The sequence below is a fragment of the Nothoprocta perdicaria genome, unplaced genomic scaffold (assembly GCF_003342845.1).
Source record: "Nothoprocta perdicaria isolate Ctin4 unplaced genomic scaffold, notPer1 scaffold_183, whole genome shotgun sequence".
In the NCBI taxonomy this organism is placed as follows: domain Eukaryota; kingdom Metazoa; phylum Chordata; class Aves; order Tinamiformes; family Tinamidae; genus Nothoprocta; species Nothoprocta perdicaria.
The window spans coordinates 875343-903106 of record NW_020455016.1 but is presented as its reverse complement, the minus strand read 5'-3'; the positions used below and the strand labels follow the sequence as shown (position 1 = coordinate 903106).

Genomic DNA, 27764 nt, shown 5'->3' with positions numbered 1-27764 from the left:
AGGGCGGCAGCCAGGCGGGTTTGGAAGATCTCCAGAGAAGGAGACTCCACAGCCTCCCTGTTGCAACATGATGTGTTTGGGCACAGGAGGACAGTGCCTAGGAATATCCTGGAGCTAGGCGCATCCAAAGGGTGCATAGTTGAGCCCTACTTCAAGGGTTTTGTCTTTGGTAGAGTTTGTATATGTTGCTATTTGGCTTGGGGCTTTGGTGTTTGAAAGCCCACCTTATCTTTGGATTTTGAGCTTTTTTGTTAATAAAGTTTTAAAGTATCTTTAGTTGTCTATGTTCTCTTCTAAACCTTTTCCCATGTAAGTAGGTTTTACAGGGGGTAGAACTGAAGAGACTTTGGTGTGAAAACAGAGCKAATCTCAGCTGCATTGATCGTATAATTAACAGCGAAGGCTCTTGCGTATAGTGACTACAGGTAGAAAGAGAGGAAAATTTGGACATACAGATTCAGCTAAAAGTTATTTTTTGGTGCTTTCTAGAAACAAAATACTCTGCAAAGACATCGAATCCAGTATTGCTGTTAGCATATCCTACTGCTCCAATATATTTTTTTTCCAAGAAAATTCTTGGAGTTACAGTGAGTTTAAAAGTGGGATTTATCCAGGCTAACTCCGGTCTCTCAGACCGGAGCCGTAAGTTGCCGCGGATTCGTGGTGGCTCCTGCACGGACCCTCAGCCCCTGCCAGGGCAGGTTTTGCCCTCCTGCCGTGAGACATTTGCCTTTCGGTGGCAGCAGGTGAGCTCAATCCTCATGCTGTAGGAGGCTGAGGCTCTTTCCCAATGGGTCTTGTCCTATGGGGACTCTCCTACCCCTGGGGACTCTCCTACCCCTGTTACTGCCTCATTTTGCTTACTGGATCACGATACAGATGCACACACACCTATACACACCCAATACCTCCTCTCTTAGGAGCCTGGTCTCTCCCCAGACAACTTCTGTCCCGGGGCAAGGAAGGAGGAGGAAAGGAAAGTGCTGGGTTTTTGTTTTGTTTTGGCTCAAACAGGGGCTTTCTAAATGTGACAGAGGACTTTGTATCCCCTGGTTGTTTGCTTTATAAAGGGAAGGAGAAGCAAAGATGACTGCAGTAGGTTGGATTAGAAACTCAGAGACTCACTGCACGATACAGGTAGTTGCTCAGCAAGAGGAAATGGCTCCTCAGAGCAGAGGCCAGGGGTTTCTCCCGGAGTTGGGGAGACCGTGGGGGGGAAGAGGGGACTCCAAGCACTGCTGGGAAGAAGGGCTTGATTGCTCTAGAGCGTGGCAGCCTCCCAGCTTTCCRGAGCCCCTTGGCTTTGATTTGTACTTCCATGCTTTGCAGCTCCTGCTTTGGTTTTGCATGCATTCTTTCGTGGATAATGGCTCTTCAGAATTTATTGATAAAGCTGGTTGCGGATATATGTTTATGTACATGTCTCTGTGTGTGTGCATATTTTTATATATATGTGCATTTTATATATATAATGTGTATGTATGTGTATATATGTGTGTGTATATATGTACATATATGTGTAGAAAAATGCTGAATTTCTAACTAATAATCAGGATGACAATTATGAATTAAAATGAAAAGATAAATATATGGGGGGCAACAGCCAAAGTGCAGCTGCTTCAGAAAGGGCACACTGAAACAAAGTAATTCAGTGGATTAATATAATGAAGTTAAGAGAGGAGTTTGGAAGGGTTAAGAATATTTGAGCTACGTTGTTTGCTGTCAAAGAATGGAGTAAGGAGTGGAATAAGGAGAAGATTTTCTTTTTTTCGTTAAAAAAAGAACTGTGGTGAAAGAKGACACACGAGAATAAACTGAAGATTCAAACTAATGGGGAGTAGGGCAGTAATCATATTAAGTGTATTGAAGGAGTTTGCTGCTAATGTTCAGAAATGTTTGTCTGGTTAAAACTGGTTAGGAAGCTTGGTTGCAGTAAATGCTACTTTGTGTCCTCAAAAGTTGTGGGGCGTCATCTGAATGCCTGCCTTGCTGTCCTCTGGGGCTCGTAGCCATGGGATACTGTATCCAAAACCAGAGTAGATTTCAAAATGCTTGGGCTTTTGGATGGATAACTCTTATCTACATAGGGGAAAGAGATACAAAGCTGGGTGACAGGCTCGCTGCCTTGYTTCATAGTCACCAAGTGGCTCAAATTAAACGTAATTGCTAATGAATTGAATGCAATGGAGACAAATTAGTAATGTTTGTGAGAAGGGAAGCTAAGCTGACAGGGCTGTGCAGATAAATGATGAATAAGGAAATGACTGTCTCCTAGATTTCTTAAAATCTTTGAAAGAAAGGTATTTATTTTCAATATGCCAAAACTTAAGTCTGCGTTTAATTCAAGATTCCCACCTTGCACTGCAGTAGATATACTTATTCATAAATCCAAATAATGTAGCYGTGACTGAATGGTGTGAGTTGTGTAAAACCTGCTGCTGGTTCAGAATTAAGTTACTGAATATAAAAGATGACTTGGAAATGACAGAATCCCAGAATAGCTGAGGTTGGAGGCGACCTCTAGAGATCGTGTAGTCCAACCCCCTGCTCCAGCAGGGACACCCAGAGCACGGGGCACAGGGCAGCATCCAGGCGGGTCTGGAAAATCTCCGGAGAAGGAGACTCCACAGCCTCCCTGGGCAGCCTGTGCCAGGGCTCTGGCACCCTCACAGGGAAGAAGTTCCTCCTCACAGGAAAGAAGAGGATGTGTATGTTATATCCCACAATAAATGATTTAAAGGAGAAAAGGTGGTCGACGTTGCTCTTGTCCACAGTGCAAGAACAGAGGTGTATTCAGTACTCTGAAGATGAATTAAACCTCGTGGTAGCTGATCCGAGGAGTGTAATGGCTTTGGAAAATAATTCCGATTTTGGATGGATAGCATACTCTCTTATCATAGAAAAAAGAGATGATGCTCTCCAGTTTCAAAGATAGAAATTTGTAAGCATTGAAAAAGCTTGAATATCAGTTATATGTCGTTTTAAAAAAATAAATAAATAAATAAATAAATAAAAAATAACCCCCTGTGCATTAGTCACTGTTACTGTTCAGCTGCGAGAAAAACAAAAGCAAAGAGTCTGTTGACAGATTTTTGGGGTTTGTTTTGCGGGTGTAAAACCTCCAGCATCGTGTTGAAATGACATGTGCTGTGTGCTCCGGGTCCCAGGATGCTTGTGCATCAACACAGATGTCACATACAATAGAAAAGCAAATTTGTACTGTTGTTATTGGTAGATTTCTCCCATGGCAATTATTTGGATTTTGTCTTTTTTAACTGGGGGCATGTGTTTGCTGGATAGTACTTGCACTCGCATCGCTTGACTCCCACAGCAGGAAGAGTGAGACGGGTTCTTCTTGTGATGTGAATCAACGCCAAGGGGTCAGCTGTAGAAACACTCTTCACATTGAAGCAGGAAGAGAGCAATGCAGCTGTAAACCTACCAGATGATATAGAAATATCTTCTGTTACTCAGCAGTTTATAACAGATCTATTAATTTTATTTTGGAAAAAAAAAAAATATGACTAGGTTTGTTGTAGAGTTCTTCTTTGACAGGAAGAAAAGGGTAAATTTCTCCTGGACCTTCTGAGAGTTCAGTTAGCAAATGCCTTTCTTGTCTTATTTCTTGCAGGGTATTATAGAAAAATCGAAGATGAAAGGAATTCCAATCATTATTGATGCTGTAAGTACTTTTTTGGTTAGTTCAGTAATTTGTCGTTTAAGAATCTGTTGAGTAAATGTCTTTGTGGTTTTTGCAGGATGGACTGTGGCTCATTTCCCAGCAGCCTTCTCTCATTCAAGGCTACCAGAGAGCTATTCTTACTCCCAACTATATGGAGTTTAGCAGACTATATGAAGCMATGGTGAGCTGGTTTCCTTTTCAATGGTTAAAGAACGTGCAAAATTAATCTTGTAATGTTTAGTAATAAACTTCTTATTACTAAGCTAAATATTATGTGCCATCTGAGAGAAACGTTGTATAGGTTTTGATTCCATGAGATACTTGCCACCACAGCAGTGCACATTCTTAGASTGAGCTCTTTCAAAAAGACCCTTTCTTAAGCTTTTTTGGCATTTCAGAATGAGTGTAGTATAAAAAYAGCAGGAGAGTGATGGCAGTACTTTTGTTTTCACTCACAGAACTGGCACGTTATTTTACTGAGGCAGTAACACACGTTCTGTATTTGGAATTCTTGTGTCGTAGCTTAGAGACCCCGTGGACAGCAGTGACCATCATGGGTGTGTGTTAAGGCTCAGCCAAGCCATGGGGAATTTGACAGTGGTTCAAAAGGGAGAGCGGGATCTGATCTCAGATGGAGAGAAAGGTAAGTGAAGCCTCTGCTTGCGGCGGGGTGATGCTCTTGTGTGTTTGCTTCCTCTTGTTCAACGGTTGGACTATAAGTGGGCTGTGTAGTAGTGGTTGGTTGACTGTATTCCCCTGGAAATGGAAGGGCAGGGAAGGCTCTTTTTGCAGATATCCTTCAGGTGCTCTGTGTAAGGTGATATTTTAAAAGGACATTAAGTGTAACTTTATTTGATGGAAAAAAAAAGTGTTTATTTCTCCTTTAAATGGCTAAAATGTTTTTTTACATTACACTGAGGTACTGAGGGTGTGTGTGTGAACTTCTTAAAAATCCCTATCCAAGGGATAGTGCACAAGTGCACATAGTATTGCTCAATTAATACAGGATAACACTTGYATCAGCATATACTGGTGATCTGAAAATGGGAGATGTCTTGAGGCTCRTGGACTGCTTGATTCCTCGAGCATTGTCCATCACCATAGGGCTGTAGGTTAGCGTGTGCCTTACACATTAGTCCTGGCAACTTTTCTCTCTAATGTAGCTACAGATTGCCATCACCCTTTCCGAAAATGCTCCCTTGTGAGTGTGGGGAAATGGTCTTGAAGAACCCGGCCACGTCAGAGGCCAGCATCCCTCGCCTGATGAGCACAGCATGCATCCGAGCTGCCCTCCTCCCGCTTGCATACGTGCTCTGGTTTCCATAAGCAGCAGCTCTGCCCATAGTTGCTCACAGCACTCAGAGCTGCCAACCATGGATGCTGCTTCAGGATTGTTTTGTATACCCGTCAATTTTACATTACAGGGAGCCACGAGAGRCTTTTATATGTACTAGGAAAATACCTGCAGTAGGATAGCTAGTTTGTGCAGAGCCCTCTCAGTAGCAGGGATAGGAGGGAGCGGCACGGAGTTGGGATGCTCCGCCCGGAGAGCAGCCGGCCCTGCCGGGGCACCTGTTTCCAGCGCCCTCCTGCTGTTCCGAAGGAGAGTCGGGGAAAACTGGGGGAGGGCTTTGGGGGCAGCAGGTACCCTGGCAAAGCTGCTCCCCTCTCCCGAGAGCCCCTGTTGTTTTTGAGGTGAGTGCATCTCCAACGCCGGCTGGGAGGAGCCGACGCTCCCCTTCCTTGTCCCTTTGCACGCAGGACTCGACAACAGGGAGCAGCCCCAGCTCTTCGGTGTAGAAACCTGGGAGGGGTGGCACACGGTTGATACCGGTTCTATGGTGCTTTTCCAGCATTTTTTTTTTTCCCCTTGTCTTTTTCTCTGCCTCCGTTCCATTCTCATTTTGTTCCAGTTTAGTTAAGTAGCTGTTTGATTAGAAATATAAACAGTTCTGCACCTTCAGGCACTTGCGTGGTGTCCAGCCGGGGTTGCTTTCTTGTCTCTTGCATTGGTTCTGTCATTGGTGGTTTCGTTCTGTCCTGGATTGCAGATATTACAGGCAACGTTCTGGAGTCATAAAAGAGCAGTTGTTGGGTTTCATATGGGGTATAATGTCTGTTACAAATACTGATTTTAGGCTTTGTGGTGCTTGTAAGAAAAATAACTCCTCAGAAATTTGTAGAAATGAAAGGCTTCAGCCTCCTTTGGCAGAGACGTTCTTTGGGTCCCACAGGAGGCCGGTCCTGTTGCTCAATTTTTGGAATGCTCTTCAAATACAAGATTACAGTGAGAACGTAGATCCAGCTCTCCGCTTTGTGCTGCAGCGTCTTTCATGCCATTGACCTTGAAGAGTCTCACGGGTTTTTCGCTGTTAACTTCTGCTTCTTTCCATCTGTTTGTTCTTCCAATCTAATGCCCTTTGTTTTTCAGCTGAGACAACATCCGTGATGATTCCCGCGTGGGGGGAAGCCCAGATCGTGGGATCAGCCTGCTGTCCTCCGACACAAAATGAGGAGATGATCTGGGTCTTCCCATGTCCTTTTCTTTTGTATGTCCCCATCCTCTGCAGCGCTTTGCTCTGCATCCTCATCTTTTCTCAGGCATTTCTTGCTTGACCTCGTGTACTTACCACAGTAGTGCTGCRGATAACCGCACTGTTAAACCGTCTCCTTTAAGAATATAATGCCTGCATGATTCCKGAAAGTCGGAGTGCTCTGCAGCAGAAGGAGCTATTGCAAGTTTAAGGTTGTGTGCTTGGCTGTAGCAGAAGGGAGGCTTTTTTGAGGATGTGGAATCCTGTAGCAGGGAAAGTTGTGGCTTGGTTCCCTTGTAGTGGTTGTAGTGGTTATTTCCACAGCACTGACGTGCACATGACGGGGGGGAAACTCAGTGGAATTAGTGCAGGACCAGGAAGGCTATAAAGTGATGTGAGAGTGGCCTAAAAGTGCAAGTGTTGGTGGGTGATTCCTGTCAGCAGGGAGCTCTGGGATCTAAGCAGAATGGCACAGCAAACTCTCATTGGAAGCTTAAATTCAAATTCGAAGTAAGGCAGATGTTGTTTACAGCCAAAGAGACTGGCTACAAGAATAGTGTGACTCAAGCTTGCACAGACTCCCAGACTGCAAATCCTGTGAGGTTTGTTTCAGTAGGAGATCAGAGGAGATGAATGAAATCGTTCCTGGTGGCTCCACCGTCAGTGCAGCACGACCTGTGTGGCCTCTGGGAAACCACTAATAATGCTCTACTGCAAAGGAGGCTTTTCAAACATTTGTCTCAGTTTCAGATGTGAGCTGCCAACTGCCCTGTAAACATAACCAGAAGGATCTAAAATTAAGTTTTATATACCGTTTTTCTCTTTCCTTTTGCAATTTCACATTATAGCTTGGGCTACACTTGTTGATTCCCTGTTCTACAAAGATGAGCTTCACCATGTTCTTGGTAGGTGCTATCAGTGCCATCACTGACCAGGGTAGAAATGAGTACTCAGCCTGTGAGTAAAAGGTAAGTCAGCTTTTATTCGCTCTGACACAGCTCTCTAAGGTTTTCTTTCTGTCATTCTTTGGAGAACTGGTCAATAATAAAGTGTGGTTATACAAATCTGAGTTCCTAACATTTTTAAAATTTGGCTAGGTCCTTGAAGTGGGCTAACGTTTATGTGTTTTTTAGTTTGTTTTCTGTTAAAATTAGTGGGAAAAAAAAAATCCACCTAGCAGCTGTGTTGATGCTCTGCTCTCCCCTCCAAGAGGCAGTTTTGTGGGTGAGCAGCCAGCAKGTGCCTTCGGCTGCTTTTCCCTGGAGCCAAACAGAGCTTCTCTTCTGCAGCCCGGCTGCAGCTGTGGTCTAGGGGAGCAGAGGCGGGTGAGAGGGAATGGCTGCTGCTGAATGGGGGGGGAAAAACCTGCCCGTGGCCAGAAATCCCTCGGCTGTGCCTGTAATTCCAGCCTCTTGTCCCCTCTGGGAATGGGGAGGAAGCTGTTCCGTGTTCACCAGTGCTGCTGCCCCTGCTTGGGCTCCGCAGACGGAGCGCACGGGGCAGGTTGGGCTCCCGGCCCGGCCTTCCAGCTCTTTGGCATCGCTTCCCACCCCTGGGATGGGCTCCTGCACCTGCCCAAGAAAGGCAAAATGAGGCCTGGGTTCTTGCCTTTCAGCTTAAGTTGCCTCATGTCGCACACTCAAGGACCTATCTAAGTTTTAAAAGAGTAGTAAGAGAACACGACAGTATAAACACCCTTTATGTGAAAGCCAACTTACATTTTCCACATCAGTTGAGCGATTTTCCAACCCTCACGTTGGTTTTGTTGTCCCTTTGCCCTCAGGTTCATGTTTCTGGGAGTCCATAGTCTAGTTTTCTAGTCCATAGTCTAGTTTTTCAGCTGTCTAGTTTTCTGAACTGACTTGCAAAAGGAATAAGATAAATCTCTACTAGTATGAGCAGCTGCTAGGTCAGGGATGCATATCCATGCAGGATGGAGGTCAAGATCTGATAATGGTTGAACCTGAATCTTCATTTGAGGAAGCAAAATGGTCCTTGGCTGCAGTGCTGTTTTGCATAAAAGTTGTCATCTTCAGCCTTTTAATTAAGATAATTTGCAGTGCTGAGGCATGRCTGGCATCCACTCTAGCTGGATGCTGTCAGAGCCGGGGTGGCTGCARGTGTCGTGCAGGGCTCCCTGAGCACCAGGGCGCTGGGTGGGGGCCCTTAGTGCTGCGTTGTGGCTGCGGGGAACCCAGTACAGAGAGCCTGAGCAGGACGCCCCAGGGTCAGGTGTAAAGGCCTCATCTTCTGGCAGACCTTTGTTATTTACAGCCTGGATACAAGTGATGTTTCCTTCAGCAATGTTTTCCTTCTTTGTCATCAGCAGCATTAAGTGTTTGGTCTTACCCATGTTTCACAYTTTATATGACCTAAATAGAAACATCCAAAATTGATCTACTTTRTTTACTATTATGGATGTTGCTAATCAAGAACACGTGGACATCTSTTCTTTTCTGCAGGACATGGGCATTTGGTTTTCTGACTGTAATACCTGTTCAGAAGCCAGCTTAAAGAGAAGCCAGCAAGTTCAGTTATGGACAAGCTGTTTTTATATTTAAGCATAAAAGAGCTGTGTGCCCTTCTCGTGGGTTTCCATCTGCCAGCCCAGTTCAGATGGGGCTCTTCTTTATTTTAACCCTTGTTGGAAGTGGCACCAAAGCAGGATGCTGTGCTCTGCGTGCTCCCCTGGGTGCTCGTGCTGCCTCCAAGGCAAAGGGAGCGGAGACCTCCTGTTCTGTGGCCTGAAATGTGCTGGGCAGAGAGCAGCTGAAGCCTTGTTCACAGTTCCTCGGGAAGCCGGGGCAGAGCGTGGGCTCCGTAGTGGGTTATAACCTAAACTTCTTCAGTTTCTGCCATGCAGAAGCAGCCTCTCGTTTTGTTCCTGTTCTGTTTCTGTTTCACTCATACTTTAGTGTGGATTGGAGGAATGAACTTGGGTGACCAGGAMGGGCGCGTGGCTCTGGCCGTGCCTGGGCAGTCCTCTCCCGAGTGGGATGTTCCTACCCGAGCCAGCCGGTTCGTGCAGGTGTCGCGGCCGGCTGCTCACGAGCCCTGTTTCCAGGTTTTGTTCGGCTTCTTTGCTTTCCTTCCAGTAAAAGTCTGTCTGATGGTTACTACTTGGTTATTTTTTCCGCTCATCTCCTGGTGAAGCAGTGACATTCGATTGCCAGGAGCCACTGAGGCCAAACGCAAACGGTGCGGCCCCGGGCGCTGCCCGGCCTCTCCATCCCGGTCTGCCAGGGGGAGCAGGTTGAAGCTTCCTCCCTTGCGGCAGGGTTTGGTGCCAGGCTGCTGGCCCAGCTGGTTCTGGTTGCTCCCTTTCCGTGTGGGCACATTTCAGTCTTAGCTCTTGCCCTGTTGCTCCGGCCGCGGCCGCCTCCATCTCCGTGGCTCTTCCAGAGTTTGAAGAGACAAATTTTCGAGGCCTTTTGACTGAAGCAAGTTCAGCACTGGTTGAACGTGGCATTACCTTGCTGAGCAGTGGACGGAGAAGTACTTGATCCTCGTGTAAATCCGTCATTCTCCTCCCTCCCAGGGGAAAGGACTCTGTCTTTCTGGCATCGTCGCTGACTGTTGAGTCACCTCTGGCTGATAGAGAGTCTTGAAGAGGCCGCAGAGCAGCCCCGGAGGAGCGGACCGGCCCGGCCCCTGCGCAGCATCGGGCTGGCGGGCAGGGCGAGGGAGCAGCTGGGCCTCATTGTCCTGGGAAAAGCCCCGTGGAGTCTCATTGTCCTGGGAAAAGCACCATGGAGTCTTTGTCCTTGGGGGATCGGGCCACTTGCCGCTTTGCTCGGTGGCTGCAAGGAATCGCTCTTTCATCCTGAAGGCCCCGGAACAGCGGCTGTTGTTCCGAGAAGGCCTCGCTGCTGTCACGCCGCCTGTTGCCGTGTCCATCATCCCTTTAATGGAGAGGGTCTTGGAGRGCCTGAGCCCCGTGCGGAATCCCCCGGCATTTTACCTGTCCCCTCCTTCCAGGGATTTCTTTGTGATTCTGCTGCTTGGGCTCCGTGTTKAGCATCTCCATGCAGGGAACAGGGACCTGCCCTCGTGGCAGCTCCTCACGTGGCCTTGCCCACGTTGGGGACTTGCTGCAACACACGCGCGCAAACAAGAGAGCTCTTCTCTGCAGCAGGGTGTTGTGGTGGGCCTGGTTTGAGGAGCTTTCCTCCTGCCAGGAGTGCAGGACCTCGGAGCAAAAATCCCGGGAGATGCCGTCTTCAAAGGAGCAGAATGAGAGGCAATTTCTCCAGTGTACTTACTAAAAAAAAAAAAAAAAAAAAAAAAAAAAAAAGAAAAGCCATATCGTTTTCAAACAGCTGAGTGGGAAAAGCCCCGCGTGTTGCACTGGGAGCCGCCTCTGGAATCTTCAGTGGGAGGTGGCGGCGGGGAGGGTGGAAGTTTGTGCCAGGGTGGTGCCGGTGCCCGGGGATCCTTGTGGTGCCCAGGGATCCTGGCGCTCCCGGGGCCAGCAGGGAGGCCGGAGTGGAGGCAGAGGCCGGCGGAGGCTGCAGCGGCCTCGGCAGGAYGAGGAGAGGCCTGTGCCGCGCCGGGCAGCAGGAGGCGGGAGCGGCCGGGCACACGGGCTGGGAAGGGACTGGGAAGGGACCTTGCGTTTTGAGAAGGTCCCTCTGCAGGCCCTTATCTTTGCGTGCTGATTTTCCCACCGTCTGAGTGTCTTTATTCAAAGAGAACTAAGAAGTAACAGTGTGATTCCCTCCGTCRCCCCTGGGCTCTGCTGTTCCCGCATCCTGGTGAGACCTCGGCTAAGGCCCTGCGGAGAGGAGGGAGCGGGAGCTGTGGTGCCCAGACTGCCCCCCGTGTGAGGGGGCGTTCGGGCGCTGGCGAGCGCGAGGGGCCTGAGCAGCGGGGACGTGGAGCAGCCCTGCTCAGCCACCACTTGCTCTGCCCCGTGAGCCTGCCTGCCAGGCGGGACACGGGCTGCTCTGCAGAGCCAGCAGGGGCGGCTGAACGTGGCTGCATTCCCGCCAGAAAGCTTGGACAAGCAAAACTGCCTTCTGCTTTACGCCTCCCTGGGTGGCGCTTCCTCTTTGGCCCCTGGAGAGTGAGGGGCAACAGAGTCAGGTTTGGTGAAACCATTTCCATGCACTTGGCAGTTTAAGCGCCACAGGGAGGTCAGTCAGAGCAAGAGCCTTTGCGCAGCCCAGGGTGCAGAAATGCCCCGTGTGCTGCTGCCGTGCGGCCTGTCCCGGGGATAGTGCTGACAGAAACGGGCAGCATGATGGACCGCTCATAAGCAACTAAAAATCTACTGCTTTTATAAGGCCTAAGGAAGAGAGGCGGCTTTGAGTAAGTTTGCTCCCAGGGCGTTTCAGTTGTGCTCTCCTGCATCTGCCCTCTGGGAGGCCCCTTCCCGTGTGCTGGGAAGCCCTGGAGGTCGGTGGCACCAGAGCCCTGTTTGTCCCGCGGCTCGGAGGAGCTGTSGGCTCCACCTGGAGCTGGCGCTCGYGGGGGCGCTGCCAGTAACACCTGCAACCATAACCCACCAAACGTGTACGTTGCAAGAAGTTACCCATAAGGGATTGAAAGCGGCTCGGCAGAGTGTTTCCTCATGGATTTCTGCTTGGGATGGATTTCTGCTTGGGAAGAGCGGCGTTGCCGGTGGGGCCGGCGGGGCCGGTGGGGCCGGCGGGGCCGGTGGGGCCGGTGGGGCTGGTGGCCGATGCTGCTCTCTCTGTTGGCAGTGGTTGTGTGCGGCCACGAGGGCAGCGGCCGGCGCTGCGGCGGCCAGGGCGACCTCCTGGCGGGCTCCCTCGGCGTCCTGGCGCACTGGGCCTTCCTCGCCGGAGCGGAGCGCACCAACGGGTACGGAGAGCGCGGCCGAGGGTGGCGGGCGACGGGCCGGCTCTCCTCGCTCCGTGTCCCCCTGCGGCAGCTGCTCGAGAGGCTGCCACGYGAAGTGGGAGGAACGGGCGCGGAGCTACGCGGGTGCCCCCGCAGATGGGCGCTCCAGAGGACCGGGGGGTTTTAGTTTAGCTGGGTTAGCTCCAGTTTTAGTAAGACAGTTTTCTTCACTAATCTGATGTGTCCCAAGTTTAAGGCAGGAGAAGAATGTGAATGTGCTCGATTCCAGGGTGTGCGTTTTCAAAACAAGTAACTCTAGGCAGAAAACACGAAGAATGAAAAATGGCAGCCACTGGCAGTAATATCCATATATAATATATATATATATATATATATAAAATGTAATTTAGTTTTATATCTGTAATTTGATCTGTCTTGCCCTGTAGCCAAGGAACAGAGTAATTCACGTAAGCTGAGACTTGCAGATGAACTACAGCTCCAAGGAGGGTGGCTGTTTAAAGGCACAAGTGTCGGGTCAGCCCTCGTTAGGTGGCATCAGTCCCTGCCAGGGTAGAGCTCCGTAGAGTCCTGTGGCTTTTCCGTGAAAGGGGCTGCTCCAAGGGGATCGCCCAGCACCCCGGCACAAGGAACCAGGGAACAACGGTCTCTGTTCCAAGCAAGCATCTCGCTGTAGATGGCTCCTTGGTCTGAATATTCCCTTTTGAAAAGCAACAAAACAAAAACCCTGCTGCTTYACTCTCGCTGCCGGTCATTCATTACACCCCCCAATTCAGAAGTTCTTCACCAAATAAAGATATTTTCTCATGTAACTTTCCAATATGACAGTTCTTAGTAAGAGTGCACGTTCCTCTAGGTTGTAGGGGGTTTGTAAGGATAAGAGGTCACGGATGAGACGAGAYGTCAGTCGGGAGTGCTCCGCTTGCGCACTAAGCGATAACTTCCCTGCAGAGCCCTCCCTCCCCTGTGGGACCCGGCACGATGCCCGGCCCAGCAGCCAAAGCCGAGGGGCGCGAGGCTGAGAGGAGCGGGGGGACGGTGCAGAAACGTCCGGGTTGGTTTGTCACTGTTTCATTCCCCCGCCGCTTTCAGTCAGAACCCGTTCCTGGTGGCGGCGTTTGGAGCGTGCTCCCTCACGAGGCAGTGCAACAGCCAGGCCTTCCAGAAGCTGGGCCGCTCCATGACCGCCTCCGACATGGTGGCCGAGGTCGGCGCCGCCTTCGGCAAACTCTTCGAGACCTGAAGCCAAAGCAGCAGCCGGGCGGGAAGGCGAGCGCCGCGACGGCAGGAGTCGCCGCACTGACACGAGGGTGGACCCCGGGAGCGCACCCCGTCGAGTGCTGTAGCAGCGTTCGGGTAGGCTAGCTAGATTTTTTTCTTCTTATTTTTAAGAATAGAAAATATGATTAATGTAGATATTTTTTAAGAGTTTGGAATACAAAAATGTTTTGGCTGAAATAAGCTGTAGTGGCAGATCTGTTATAATATAATAAAACTAAACTTTAAGTATTCCTCTGTTCTTTTTCATAGTTAACTGAGCAATAACTAAAATTGTGAACTGCAGAAAAATGCACTTGATGTTTAGATGAAGGTAAAACTGCCACCAGCTCGGTTGAGCTGCGTGGCGCGCACCAAGGTTGTCGGGATTTCCTCTGTAGACTCTGTGTCTAGAATTAGCGATTGCACTTCATGTTTTCCTCATGTTAATATAGGAGAAAAAAGCAAAAAGCCTCTTTGGAAAGGGAAGGCGGGAGAGTTGCTGTAGATTTTGAATGTACGTAGTTGCCTCCGGCCGTTCCCAGCCCTCGAGGCTGCCTTCGTGTTGACAGCGCGTCCCCTCCTTGCAGTGTGGGAAAACCCAGCAAGCACCCGGAACAGGGCTGCGCCGGAGCGGGATTTGTTAGCTCTAGAGTTGTTGGTCCTTCTCACCTGGGAAGGTTTTACTTGCCGTTTCTGCAGCTGCTCTCAAGGCTAGACCCGAGTACCGTGAACTCCGTGACGTTACCAGTGGGAGAGGTAGGTGCTGGGAAGGGCCGGAAGCTTGGTGCTGCCCGGTGGAGGCTCCCGGTGGAGGCTCCCGGTGGAGGCTCCCGGTGGAGGCTGCCGGAGCCGCCTGCTGAGCTGCAGCTCCGCGGGCACCCGCGTGCCCGGAGCCGCAGGGGACACCGGGCCGGGCCCGCGCTGCGCCTGTTGCTGCGCCTGTTGCTGCCATCGTGGGCTAACAGGCGTTCAGCCAAGGGAAGAGGGGACACGGTCGCCAGGAGGGCCTGGAAGGGGACACTGCCCTGGAGCCCCACGCTCCGAGCACAGCACACRCTGGGAAGCGCCTGCTCCTTGCAGCCCGTGGTGCTCCCGTCCCCCTCGTGTCCCTCTCCGTGCCGGGGCTCCCGCCTGGCTCCCCTTCACACCCTGCGCCCGCTGCCCACCAGGGACCGAGGCACTCACCCAGGCTGCTCCGAGTGCCCCCTCCTGCCCTCCTGGTGACACSTCTGGATGCACTGTGACTACTACCTCACCCCAGGGCATTTCTCGTTGGTTTGTTTTGGGTTTTTTCTTTTCTTTTAAAACCAGCTGCCTATTCTTCAAATAGGTTTTTAAATATTTGCTCATTTTGACCTAGGAGGGTTCACAGACTTTTTAGATTAGAGCAACTCTGCTCTGAAAGGCTGGATTTTCCATGTTTAATTTAAGCAGTTTTGTAAACTGTCTACATCCTCGGGGAAAATACACTACTGTTGTTTCTCCCATTGAAACTACTTGAGAAGCCTGAGTCCTTCTATATAAAAGCATGATGTTAAWACTGGTTTTAAAACAACTACTGACTTCCTTTAAAAAACGAGCTTTTTTGTATGTGGAACAGCAATGGTATTATTTCAGAACTGCCTTTGTAGGCAAAGCCAAATCAATTACCTGCAATATGTACAGATTTCAGTCTGACTTGTTGGTTTTAAATCCACACAAAAGCTGGAACTTTGTTAATCACTAATGTGTACAAACAGTTAAAATTTACTTTTACAACATTCTGGAAATGTAGCCGTTTCTTTCCATAGGAAATAAAAAAATCTAGCAAATAAACGGTGGTGTGCCCTGTGCTTGGGGTGTTATTGGGGGGGTTGTGCTTAGCCAAGCGGTGCCTCGGGGCGCGTCCCTGTTTCCCCCAGAGGCTGACCCAGCTCCTGGAAGGAAAMCGTTTCCCATTCCTTCGCGTTCACTGTCGGTGTGAGCAATACAGCCGCTAACTCATGGAAAACAGCAGCAGCAGCAAAGGAGCGTCTGCCTAAGTGATCCCGAGTTCCCCTGCCGAAGCACCGATACCCTGAAAGGGAGCAGAAACAGCTACAGCTTTTTATTCGCTACTTAACCATATCTGTATAAAAAGAGAGTTTTTGTCCTTCTGCTTACTTGTAGAAATACATTTTTGGTAGAAATTGCTCATTTCTGAGCATTTGTTCTCATTTTCCCCAACTTCTCCCGCGGCCTTGACCATGAAGTTCTGGCTCCCGCAAGGAAGCAGCCGCCACCCGCCGCAGTCCYGCACCCGGCCACGGGCACGGAAGGAGGAGACCCTGCAGCTCCCGGCATCCACGGCACCCAGTTATCTTACATGGGAACCAGGACCAAAACAGAACGGATTCTGTCTCTGCTGCTCTTTGGGGTGCCTTTCTTAGGGCAGGCCGGAGGCTCTGTGGGTTTTTCACGTGCAACGTGTCTCAGCCGGGTTGTTCTCAGTAGGGACACCCCACGGGGCCCAGCCTGGGGGCTTTGAGCCTCGTCCTTGAGCCGGGGTCTCGGACACGGTGCTGTCACGTTGCCCTGAATTCCGCTCACCCCCGTGGCCCACCCGCACATTCCTGCCTTCACCGAGGAATCAACAACCAGGCAACACACACAGCAGGCACTAAGGGAACTGTGCCTTAACACAGGCACCATTTATTTGCCCATTATTATTATTTACAACTGYTCCGAATGTAATTGGAACCAAAAACAAGAAGTCCCACGATGAGGGATCAGGGCTTTTTCTCCTTCTTTGGCTCTGCTTGGCCCCCTTCCACAATTTCCCAGGTTGACCCTGCCGTTCTGTCCTGCAAGAACAAAGAAGGGAGTCAGTTTTAGCAGGCGGGATTAGGCAGGTGCCAGTGTCTGGGTCAATCCTGCTCGTGTGCCCTGCAATGYAGCGTAGAGCTCTGAGCGAGCGTGGAACACGCTTTTTGTCTGTAAATATACGGGCAAGATTGGTTTTCAAAGAACTTCCACATAGCAAAGTTATTAATCAACTTAGGAAAAAAAAATAATTAAAAAGAAGGCATTTCTTCGTTAGTACCATAATGCTGCGTGAGGTGTATACACTCTCTCAAGTGAGTAACTTCTGCYAAACTCACAGAGGACTCAGTGAATTTTCATGCTAAATCTTCTGTTGTATATGGAAAAATCTCTCTCTCTGGGCCAGTACCTGAGAGTCAATACTGCCTAACAAACCGATTTGGCCTCGCTGCTGTTTGGAAGCAGCGGAATTCCCGCTGTGTTGCTGGGAGCAGCTGCGAGGGGCTGCTGCCACCTGCGTGACTGCCTCTACGGGCAAACCGGTCCTCCGAACTACTAAAATGCAGACGTTGTTTGACTCCAGTTGTCAAAATTGAAAAAGTTAGTCTGAATATTGGATATTTAACTGAMGTGTTCAATGAGCTCTGACGTGCAAAATAAAGGGGGTAGAATGCAGAACTGTATAGAAAGGGAAACCTGCTGATACTTGAATATCTTGAACTTGAATATTGAACTGCACCGAGGGGCAGCTCAGTGTTAACTCTGGTGGCTTCGCACAAGCAGAGCAGCGCTTGCACCCGGCCGCAGAGGAGTAAAAGGAAAGGAGAGGCCAGGAGCTGAAGCAGAAGGGGCCTCCCCCCTGCACAAGTGACAGCGGCACCTTGGAGCAGCCGCCCCGTTCCCACCAGCCGGGGTCCATGGGGCGCTCTGAGGAACTGGGGCTCGTTTGCCGGTCTCCATCAGCTGTGGAGCATGCGAGCCCACGTCTGACAGGGGCAGCGGGTGCCTTGGAGCACCCTTGGAGCACCCTTGGAGCACGGGGATGCCGGCGGTCCCCAGAGTTCCGTGAAAGTCAGTGGCCGGGTAGAAGGGGGCAGTTGGACTCGCTGCCTTTGCTGCTTGCTGGGCAAACAGGAGCCCGCGGCAGCGGCCGCAGCGCCAGCGCGGCTGCAGGACGCAGGAGGCCACGGAAAGGTTGGGAAGCTCCAGGACAGAGCCAGGAACGGAGGGAGCTGCCCRAGCTGCGTGCTGGGCCTGTGGAGCTCCTGGGGGAGCCGCGGAGGTCGGGAGCGGGGCGGGATCCCCAGCGGGGCCGGAGCCCTGGGCAGCCCCACACTTGTGGGGCGAGCGCGAGGCCGGGCCCGGGAGCTCCCGACCGCCCAGCAGAGGCCGCAGGAAACAGAGGGCGCTTGAGTCCTGGCCAAGGCCCAGGCCCAGGGGCTCAGTAAAGGGCTTTAAGCCTTTCAAAAGCAAAAACCTCAGGAGCGCAGGSGCTTTGGGGGGAGCCGCCCTCAGGAGGGCAGCTGCTTCGCCTAACAGATCAAGAGATTCCTCTTCCCTAGTATTTTATTCCAGGACAGTTTGGTTTGGATTTGGGCGTTTTCTTGAGAGCCGAGTGCCCCGCTCTGCACCAGCCCGTGCAGGAGGCAGCGGCTGCAGCCTCCCAAAGCCCAGCTTTGCTCTGGGGCCGCTGCTCGCCCCAGGGCGCTCGGGCCCTGCACCCACTTGGACACCAGCCCCAAGTGAAASGGGGAGGCATCGGAGCAGACCTCGCGCCGGCTCTCAACAGACGCGCCGGGAAAGGACAGCTCTGGCACCCAGCCGTGAGAGGGGCCGGAGCCGCTGCCGCTCCCCACGCGGCTCTGCTTCCTCCCCGGCCCTCGGCACGGGCCGCAGGGCGACCCGGATGCAGCCGAGCTTTAGGCCCCGCCGGGTGAGGTGCCCGGGGAAGCAGCAGCGCCCGCCAGAGGAGAGGCTGGAGCCTCCGGAAAGCAGCGGAGGCAACGAGCAGGGAAGGGCCCTCGTGAGGGAGACCCGACTGCGGCCACGAGGGAGGAAAGGAAAGAGCCGGAGCAGCAACAGGCTGCGAGCGGGGCAGAGCAGGAAGGATCCGCATGGGAACCAAGTGAAGTGACGATGGATCAGAACCAATTTGGAACAAATCTATGGAGCAAAAGAGAGGCTTCCTTGGGAGAACTTCGCTTTTTGGAGGGAGCCTGTGAGGAAGAGGCGATGTTTTCACAACCTCGTTTGCTTTCCAGTGCCGCTGCCGTCCTGTCAAAGCGGCACGCGTTGCTGCTCGCTTTCCTGCTGGATTAAACCCAGGCTGCTTCAGGATTTCTGGGCCCGCCGGGATTTTCAGCGGCTACRCAACGCTCCCGTAGCAGCTGCAGAGGCAGCTGTGGTTTGCACGGGGACACGCGGTCGAGGCCAGGCAGAAGGGAGGCCGCGCCGGGCACGGGCCGAGTTACTGCAGCGCCCAGGGAGCGGAGCGGAGCGCGCAGAGCTGCTGGCCAAGGGCCACCGTAAAGCCTGCCTTAAACAAACGAGCACAAAAGAAAGAAAAACACAAAACAAAACCCCAAAACAACACCCCCCCCTTTTCTCACAGTCACTCCAAGAAGGCAGTAGCTGCCCCGTACCTTTATGTGGACTCCCAAGGCGGCGAGGTCTCGGCGCAGATGGTCACAGGCCTCCAGGAGGGGCTGCCTCTCCTCCCTGAGCCGCCGCCGCCGCCGCTGCGGGTCGGGCGCCGTGTCCGGGGCCGGGGCCGTGTCCGTGTCGGTGTGGGCGAGCGCGTAGGCGCGCACGCGCGCCCGGAACTGCACCAGCTCCTCCAGCACGCGGCCGAGCAGGGCGCCCCGGCCGCCCGCCRCGCCGCCCTGCAAGGCACGCGCGCCCCGTTAGCCGCGGCTGCCAGAGGCTTCCAGGCAGTCCCGGCTCAGCAGGGCACGCTGCGGCCTTCCCGTCCCCCTGGGTTGGGCATATGCCTTTATCCGCGTGGGATTAGAGCACCGCAAGGCCTCCCAGCGCCGAGCAGAAGCTACAGGACAGGGCGAGTGTGCACGTGCTCGACGGCGTGTTCCCGCACCGGGAGCCTCTCCGGGAGCAACCTCACACCAACACAACGTGCTGGGTAGCACACGGATGGAACCGGCTGCCGCAGGAGCCCCCGGGGGCCGAGAGGAGCGCGTGTTTTCAGAGGGATGAGGCAAGTTACTGGAGGCAGCCCTGGTAGGAGGGAAACGCGACCTGGGACTCGCACAGCCCCGGGCTGCCGCGTCTGCGGAGCTGGAGTGCGCGCCGGCCCGGATCCCGGCCGGGAACCCCGGGCCCGCCTCAGGAAACCCGGCCAGGAAGGCTACTTAAGCACTTGCACTCCAAATCCCGGGCTGATCCCACTTCCCGCAGCCTGGAAGGCTGTGCAGAGCCTCCCCGACACGCACAGCTCCGTCTGCTCCTCCGTCAGCTCCGTGCAGCCCGAGGAGCCGCTCGCGCCTCCCAGCGCTTCCCGGGCCGCTCCTCCCGGGCAGCCTCCGGCAGCMTCCGCTTCCACCGAGAGGGCGGCCGCCGTGCGGGGCCCATTGCCTCTCCCTTCCCGTTTGCTCCCTGTTCCCACCTGCTGCCTGTCGCGCCGGGAGCGCCGCTCGGCAGCGCCCAGACCCCTGCCTGTGCCGCCAGCAGCCGTGCCTGGGACGGCCTCCAAAGGGCCGGGCGCTCCCCGGCCTCGTGTCCTGTCGGGGGCTCCTTCAGAAACTGAGGATGGATTCGTCCCAGCTACCTCCTGCCCGGGCTCCCTCTAACCCCTGGAGAAGGAGGAGGATGTTGCTTTACGTGGTCACGAGGCTGCGATGAGGTGTCCTGCAGAGGCACCTTGCTCTCTCCACAGACCTCCGCAGAGGCACAGCTTGCTGCACCAGAGCACGAGGCCCATTAACTGACAGGGATCCCATCCAAAAACAGGATGGGCCATGGGCTACATCCACCTATGCAATTAGAGAGGGCCCAAATACTGTCTCCCTGAAGCCCCTGTGTCACACTGCGAGTGTGGCAGAGCTCAGGTCAGGAACACTCCTCCAGGTGGGCCTGGCAGTTCAGGCATTCAGACAGTGCAGGGATCACATCACACAATCCCAGAATGGTTGAGGTTGGAAGAGACCTCTGGAGACCATCTAGTCCAACCCGCTGCTCCAGCAGGGACACCCAGAGCACGGGGCACAGGGCGGCATCCAGGCGGGTTTGGAAGACCTCCAGAGAAGGAGACTCCACAGCCTCCCTGGGCAGCCTGTTCCACTGCTCTGCCACCCTCACAGGGAAGAAGTTCCTCCTCACCTGGAGATGGAACTGCCTGTGTTTCAACTTGCACCCATTGCCCCTTCTCCTGTCACTGGCCACCACTGAGAAGAGCTTGGCCYCTTCCCCCCTACATTCCCCCTTCACGTATTTATACATATTGATCAGATCCCCCCTCAGCCTTCTCCAGGGTAAACAGGCCCAGCTCACTCAGTCTCTCCTCATAGGACAGATGCTCCACTCCCTTAATCCCCTCGGTTGCTCTCCGCTGGACCCTCTCTAGAAGCTCCATGTCCCTCTAGCACTGGGGAGCCCAGCCCCAAACCATCCACAAGCTGGGGGCACCTTGTTTTGACAGTAGAAAAGCTGCCTGGCTGTGCGTGTAGCCGCTCTAACTGGTCTTAAGGACAGAGACACATTTTATTTATCTTATTTATTAGCCCGTGGGAGCCCACGGACCCTCTGAACTCACTGATGTCTCTAACTCTTCTCACACGACTTCTACATTCAATTTACATGCAGATAGAAGTGTTCAGTATGCCACAGAAAACTGAACATGACAAATGCATGGGTGGCAAGGAGTAACAAGTAGGTGAACCTTAGCCAGCAGCTGTTTTCAAAATTTTTTAAAAATCCACAAACAGAGGCAAAGGGAATATATGCATTTATTCTTATAGAGTGCCTGATTTCCAAAGGATAAATAAATGCTTACTTTTATTTTCTAATGCTCTTCTACCTTCCTCACTTCACCAAGGAGTTCTTGTGGAACAGGCTTTCTAAAGATCAACCTCCATCCAATTCCAGAGTCACGAGCCCATGGAAGGGGAACCACAGAGCCCACTGCTTGCTGGTGTCTCCATCACCTTCCCTCGCTTAAACTGCCTCTCTCCCACGTATCACTGGGATATTCCCTTCGTATTTATCCCTCAGTCCATTCAGAGCTTTGCTGTGGACGTTTCTCTCATTTCATCCTGCCTTTTCAAGCAGCCTTTCCCGGCGCACAGCTCACACCTCCCCACAGGCCCCACAGGCCCCACGCCGATGCCGGAGGGGAGCAGCGCCCTCGCTGCGCTGCCCCGTGCTCCCCTCGGCCCGGGAACAGACACGGGGCGGCAGCAGCAGCCTGGGAGGCCTCTCCCACCAGCCGCTTCCTGCTGCATCCCTGCAGCCCGCGCCCGTGCAGGAGCAGGGGGCAGCCGCAAGGGAGCCCCCGTCCTGCCCTCGCCCGTTCTGCCCGCTCAGACGCTCTGCCAGGACACCGCAGCAGAAGCTGCAAGGGATGCAGACAGACCTACTCARTTCGTAAATGTCTCAGAGCTAAAAGTGGTCTATGAAACACAGTGCTGGCGCTGGTACCACCCCATAGTACAGAGATGTTTCCTACCTGTTTTTCCCCAAGAGACATTCCAAGGGCATTAAAAAAGTCCTTTACATAGGAAACGATGCTGCCATACACAACGGAGCTTCTAGGAGATCCAGTTTCCTGCCAAAAAAAAAAAAAGAATATATATATATAAAAATATATATTTTTATATATATATAATATATATTTTTATATATATATATATATTTATATATATATATAAAAGAATATATATAAAAGAATACATATACATATACATATATATATATATATATAGGAAATGCCCACTTAAAACACTGCAGAACTGAGCAGCTATCCATAGACTAGTTCACAAGGGAAAACTGTTACCTGTTTCACAGACCTACTTCAACTAGTAAAATCCACCCAGGTGGGAACTTTTACACGGATGTAAAAGCACATTTCAATGACTCCCCTCACAGGACAAGAAGAGAAAAAATAATAATAAAATTAAGGAAATGGAGGARGGGAAGGGCTTGTCACCAGCAAGGAGATGCGTGAAACCACGACGCGTTAATGGACACAATAAGTCAGACCCCAAAATAACACTGCCGTGTGGCAAAGCACATGCAAAGAAAATAAAGGAAGAAAAACCACAGCTTGAAAGGCATCTGCATCGAAAGGAGGAGGAGAAAAAAAAAGCCACTTTGAGTGTGTTATTTATTGAAATGCTGTAAATGCTGCACTGACAGCTTATGGTGTATGGCCATGCCCTGGCAGCAGCAGCCACGAGCAGCACTTTCCAGAGCATACAGGCTTCCTTGCTGCCTCTGTAGTTACTCCCTCTCCAAAAGAAAATCTCTAGGAAGAGGCAGCGATAGGAGGCCTGGGGAGACCAACAATGACACCCACAGAACCAAACTAGAGCTGTGTTTTATCTGATACCGCTGTTAGTGTCTCAGAGAAGCCACCAAGAGCAGCACTTGCAAAGGGCCTACCTGGGAGAAACTGAACTGTTAAGGAAAAGAAACAGGAATGGGTAATGCAATGAAGACAAGAACTGTAAGAAGATCAAAAGCAGGAATGTGTTGTATTCCCATGAATTTACTCAAGCAGCTCTTGAGGAGAAGCAGTACATTTGTGTTYGGTAAGAAGTTCAAAGGGAAGCTCCAAAAGAAGCTCCATCACAGGCAGGAAAGATCCAGCTCCGAGTAAACTGCACTTCAGATGCTCCCTCCGGCTCTTAGCGAACGGAACGGGAGAGTGAACTCAAAAAAATGGGGTGAAAATGATCAGCAAAATGACGATGTTTTAACGTAAAGAGCGGGGCTGGCACTGCAGTCCCTACTGCAACTGGTCCGAGTCAGGGATTTACTCAGGTAAATGATTTTTTCAAGGAAAGGGAAAGCTGCTCCGTAGGCTTGGGACAGAATTTCAAGCCAGTGCCAAACAACTTTAAGCCAGTGAGCAAATTCTACCTTTAAATCAGCGATGACTGTACATGCTGTTTAGCACATATACCATGTACAAAAAGGGTGGACCACCACGAAACCGGCCCTGAGGGGCACAGCAACAAGGCCAAGCAGTTTCCCCGCGGCTCCGAAGGCACCAGCAGCACGGGAAGCCCCTGGCGCTGCCTCCTGCTCGGATCTGGGGCTGCCTGGGCGCTCTCCCGGCCCCCACCAGCGGCCTCCACCTGCCCCCTGGCCCGAGCCGAGTCCTACGCCGGGGGATTAAGCCGGGAACGCAAGGCCGGCGTTAACATTAGGAGCACGTTGCCGTGGCCTCGGGCCTCTCGGAAAGCTGCCTCCATGCAGGGCAGCAGGGGAGCCCCCGGCCTGGGACACTCGGGAACGGGGCTGTTCCCGTGGCACAAGCGGCTGCGGTCAGCAGCGCGCGGAGCTTCCGTCCTGCCGGCCGCCTGTGCCGGCAAGAGCGGCGGGGCAGCGCACGCCTGTGATTCCCGAGCTCTGTATCCCAACGGGTTACCTTGGAAACGGCCGTGAGCTGCCGGTTGCCATGGTGAATGAGGTCCATAACCGCTGCCACGGCGCCGGGGGTGTCGAAGTCGTCGGCAAGCGCCGCCCTCACGGTCGCCTCCGTGCGGTCCAGCCTTGCCGCAGGGAGACGGTAACGGTCAGAGGGGGCACGCGGCGGGATGCGGCACCCCCCCTGCCAGCGCCACGAGCCAGACACGGACACTGCCCCTGGGAGCCAGGCCACGGACACTGCCCCTTCCTCCCCAGCTTCCCAGCCTGGCGCATCCCGGCGGTGCAGCCAAAAGCTCCGGCGGAAACGTTGGCACAAGCGGGAGCCGACAGTGACTCCAGYGCCTCGCCAGGAACCCCTGCTACCGCCGCTACCAGCTCGGAAAGTGGGAACAGGAGCGGTGGGAATTAAGGGCAACCGGCTGCCAGCAGCTCCCGCACGCAGCGGGATCCATCCAGGGCCTGCATGGAACTGGCTCGAGACCCTGACATGTCCATGGGGACACTCACTGGGGAAGCTGAAACTGCCCCGGCAGCTCCRTGGTTCTTCTGATCCCGGTTCTGATTCCGAGTGTTCCTGTCTGGAATGGCGGCCTCTGCTTGGGAGCGCAACAGCACCCACGGAGCTGCTCGTAGGTGGCCACGGAGCATCCAGCCCCTCTCCCACCCGAGCTGCCGAGCGCCGCGCTCGGCCTCACGCCCCTGCAACCCACATCTGTCCTGAAAGGACATCCCGTTGGAGAGAAGGACCCCAAAAAGCTCCTCCTCGTGCCCGCACAGCTCCCATTGCCGTCAGTTCATCCTTCCCGCGCCTCCTTGGCAAGCCCCTGTCCTCTGCCCCACGCCAGAGCGCCCGTCACTGATCACACACGTGCTGAGCGCTGCTTCCCAGGGGCCCCCTTCGCTCTTCCATTACCCACACACACTTGTACTGACACGGCGGGGCACTTCACAGCCCCAGTGACAGCTTTTCCCCCGGCACCAGTSGCACAGGAGGCGCCGGCCAAGGCGGCCACACAGGCAACCGGCAGGTACCGAGAGCAAAGCGCGACCCAGGAGAAGCAGCTCCACGGAGAAGGGGCAGCTGCCGTGCCGGGTGCCAGGGAGCCCAGTTGAGCTCTTCCCTGTTCCCTCTTAGCAGCAACCAGGTCACTGCCAGGTCCAGCCCTCTGCRCCGGTCGCCGATTTGCACATTCCTGCTCCCAAAGCCATGCTCTTTCAGAGGGAGGAAGGGCACGCACCTTTCCCAGAGCAGGTCTTCCCTCACAGGGCCACACACCAGCTGGCCCTTCACGTAGGCGCTGGCATCTTCCATGAAGGAGGAAACCGCCCGCAGAAGGTGCTTYGCGTCATCCATGGTCTCGTCGCTGAATTCCACAGCTAGGGAAAGAAACACAGGCTGCACTGGGRATCGGGACACACGCGAGGCTGCCCGTCGTACTCAGGAGCAGTGTGCTAAGAAATAGGCACCCCGGGATGAGTGCTTTGCTATTGGTCACAGCAAGCTCCAAGAAAAGTTACTTGTGTATTCCACTTTGTCATATTTAAGGACTGTCTTCKATATTCGTTACATTTATCTAGTGTGCCTGGAAAAGTATGACCTACTGAAAAGGAATCGGATGAATTCCAGGAGTGCTTGGCAGCTTACTGAAGCAACGGGAAAGCGATTTCAAGTTTTGTTGGTTTTTCTTCTTTCAGCATTGCATCTTTCTGCCTAGCCATTATCCCGAAGTACCTTGGGATAWAAGACATATTGCTCATCACCGATGAGCTCCTCAGAGAGGAGCACAGGGGATGCTCTTTTTGCCTACCCCTTACTTTCATTCCTGTTCTAACTTAGGAGGACGTGACRCATCTTTGGAACCCCTCAAAGCCTCTCGCCCTTGCCAGTGATCCCATAAGGACCCAGCCACCTCTTCCCGCGGGACAGCCCTACSCGCATCCAAGCTGCCGCGGACGCCCCTCAGCTCAGGGGCCCAGACCCCGCGGGGCGGCAGGGCCCGGCCCCAGGCCCAGGCCCGAGCTGCSGCAGCAGCCTCTAAGGCCGCTTCCAAAGAGAAGCTGGGAGAAATTGGTGAGCAGGAACGGGGCCCGTGGCACCGCTCAGACCAGCCCCACTGACCTCGGCTCTCTGTACAAGTGGTAAGAAAGGGAAAASCCACCAGCAAACGGCTGCCCGGGCCCCAGCAGGGACACCCGCTGACCCTAACAGGGGTTCCTGCTCCCCCACAGCCACAGGGACCCCCTGCCAGCACCAGTGCCACCCGTGCCCTCGCTGCGGGCGCTGCTGCCGCCTTCCAAGGGACTCTGCCCGGCGGTCCCTCCAAGCTGAGGGGGCTGCCAAAACTTGGGGTGCTGCTGCCTGCGACGTGAGCAGAGCCCCTCGTCCTGCGTTAGCCCTGGGCCGCTTCTGCAGGCGGCCGCCCTGGCCGGGCCTCGCTTTGCCCTCGGGAACGCGGCTCGCCGGGTGGCACGAGGCCACCACGCCGAGACGGCGCTGGTCCCGCCGGCCGCCCGGCGCTGCACGCGGGCCGCGCCGCTAGCAGCGGCGCCGCAGCTTCTGCCCCTGCGCTTTTTACAAGACTCACGTACCCTTTTTTTTCAAATGTGTAAGACATWGAAAGAAATTTATACCCACTCTAAATTATAGCTTTATTTATCTTTCAATTATCTACTAAGATGTCAGAACCGATCACGCCAAGGAGGGGAGGGAGGACGGATTCTCCAGGAGGAGCRCCCGGATGCAGGTTTCCCCTACGAAGGCCGCTGTGGTTAGAGCTATTCTTCTTCACTGGTTTATGGCATGCTCTGAGCTACCGTTYATAGTCACTGGAAATGCACAGCCCAGCACAAACACGTCCAGAAATTCTCACTGTACCCAGCAATCCTTCACTACCAAACACAGAAACACCAGATCATCAAATAAAACAACAGAAGGTTTATTAGCACCTGCCAGCAACTAAAGACCAGAACAAGCACAAGGCCGTGGCTCACCYGAGGATCCCCGACTCGCTGAGCCCATCTCCAGGGACGAGCAGAGCGTTTTTGGGACGGAAACCTGCCGCCCACAGCAGGTTTGCAGCCCCTCCGTGTAACAGCAAAGGCAGAGCCACCTTTGATGGGGCAGGAGAGCAGCGACCCCCAAGCAGGTGCCGGGGAGCCCCACAGGCGCTCACGGGCGCAGGGCTTCGCCCCCCGGCCCAGCCCGTCGGGGGGAGCCCGAGCCCCATGGTCTGCAGAGGCTCCTCAGCAAGGCCTCGTGCCGCCCTCTGAGCCAGCACACCGCGCCAAGAGCTGCCCTGCCCGCAGCCCAAGCCAGCCGCAGTTAGGGGCGCACAGGGGGGCTCGGGATTCGCCTCCAACGCAAACGCTTGGGCAGCAAGGAGAGGCAAGGGGGCGGCAGGCTTCACTCCGAAGCTCCTTAGCAGCGAGCAAGGGCACACGCTGCTCAGCTCTGGCCCGGAGAGGGGACCGAGCGCAGCCGGTTCTCTGACGGCTCAGCATTCCCAAAGCCCTCGTGTGCCTTGTTAGAGTGGGGACCCACCGCGATCACCACACTTGGTTTAAATCTCACTGCAAGACTAAGGGTGCCAGCAAACCAGGTGACACACAAAGAGTTATGGAACTGCCATCTTCTTTTGTCAGGTACCAATAAACCAGCAAAAGTGCAACCTGGGCCAAAAAAGTCTTATGGTCAGAAGCAGCATTTGCCTGTTGGAAGCACCCTGGTGTGGACAGAGACGCTAACCAAATTCTCCCTCACCTCCGTCCCCTTGTAGTTCTCACCACCCTAACATGGCCATGGTTCATCAGGGATCCACCTGCACCCCGGAACTCCCTGAATGCTGAGCAACTGCACAGGGCAAACCACAAACCAGCAGGGAAATAAATGGATAAATAATATCAGGAAGCCCTTGCCGTGCCCTACAGGAATAAAAGGTAGGGCTCTACCTAGGTACCTCCTCCAGCCGCAGMTGATCGTGACTGCAACACAGGCAACTGCAACAGATGCAAATCAGAGGTGGAGGCAATTCATTAATTGAGAGTGCAATTAATTGAGAGCTGCAATTAACTGAAATTCA

The 27764-nt window shown here is 53.4% G+C and overlaps 2 protein-coding genes across 2 annotated transcripts in view; one reads left to right on the top strand and one right to left on the bottom strand.

Annotated features, from left to right (window-relative positions):
• The window catches only part of NAXD (NAD(P)HX dehydratase), a 43514-nt gene extending 29561 nt beyond the window's left edge, over positions 1–13953 (top strand). The window contains exons 9-13 of the mRNA XM_026036645.1: positions 3632–3682; positions 3759–3863; positions 4205–4325; positions 11922–12042; positions 13132–13953. Coding sequence (XP_025892430.1) covers positions 3632–3682; positions 3759–3863; positions 4205–4325; positions 11922–12042; positions 13132–13282 — 549 coding nt within the window. The 3' untranslated portion in view covers positions 13283–13953. The remainder of the gene's footprint in view (positions 1–3631; positions 3683–3758; positions 3864–4204; positions 4326–11921; positions 12043–13131) is intronic.
• Positions 13954–15997: 2044 nt separating this feature from the next.
• Positions 15998–27764, bottom strand: part of CARS2 (cysteinyl-tRNA synthetase 2, mitochondrial) — a 30053-nt gene continuing 18286 nt past the window's right edge. Inside the window, exons 9-13 of the mRNA XM_026036658.1 lie at positions 24924–25062; positions 23684–23807; positions 21758–21856; positions 18723–18962; positions 15998–16121 (exon numbers count right to left, since the gene is read on the bottom strand). Coding sequence (XP_025892443.1) covers positions 16047–16121; positions 18723–18962; positions 21758–21856; positions 23684–23807; positions 24924–25062 — 677 coding nt within the window. The 3' untranslated portion in view covers positions 15998–16046. The remainder of the gene's footprint in view (positions 16122–18722; positions 18963–21757; positions 21857–23683; positions 23808–24923; positions 25063–27764) is intronic.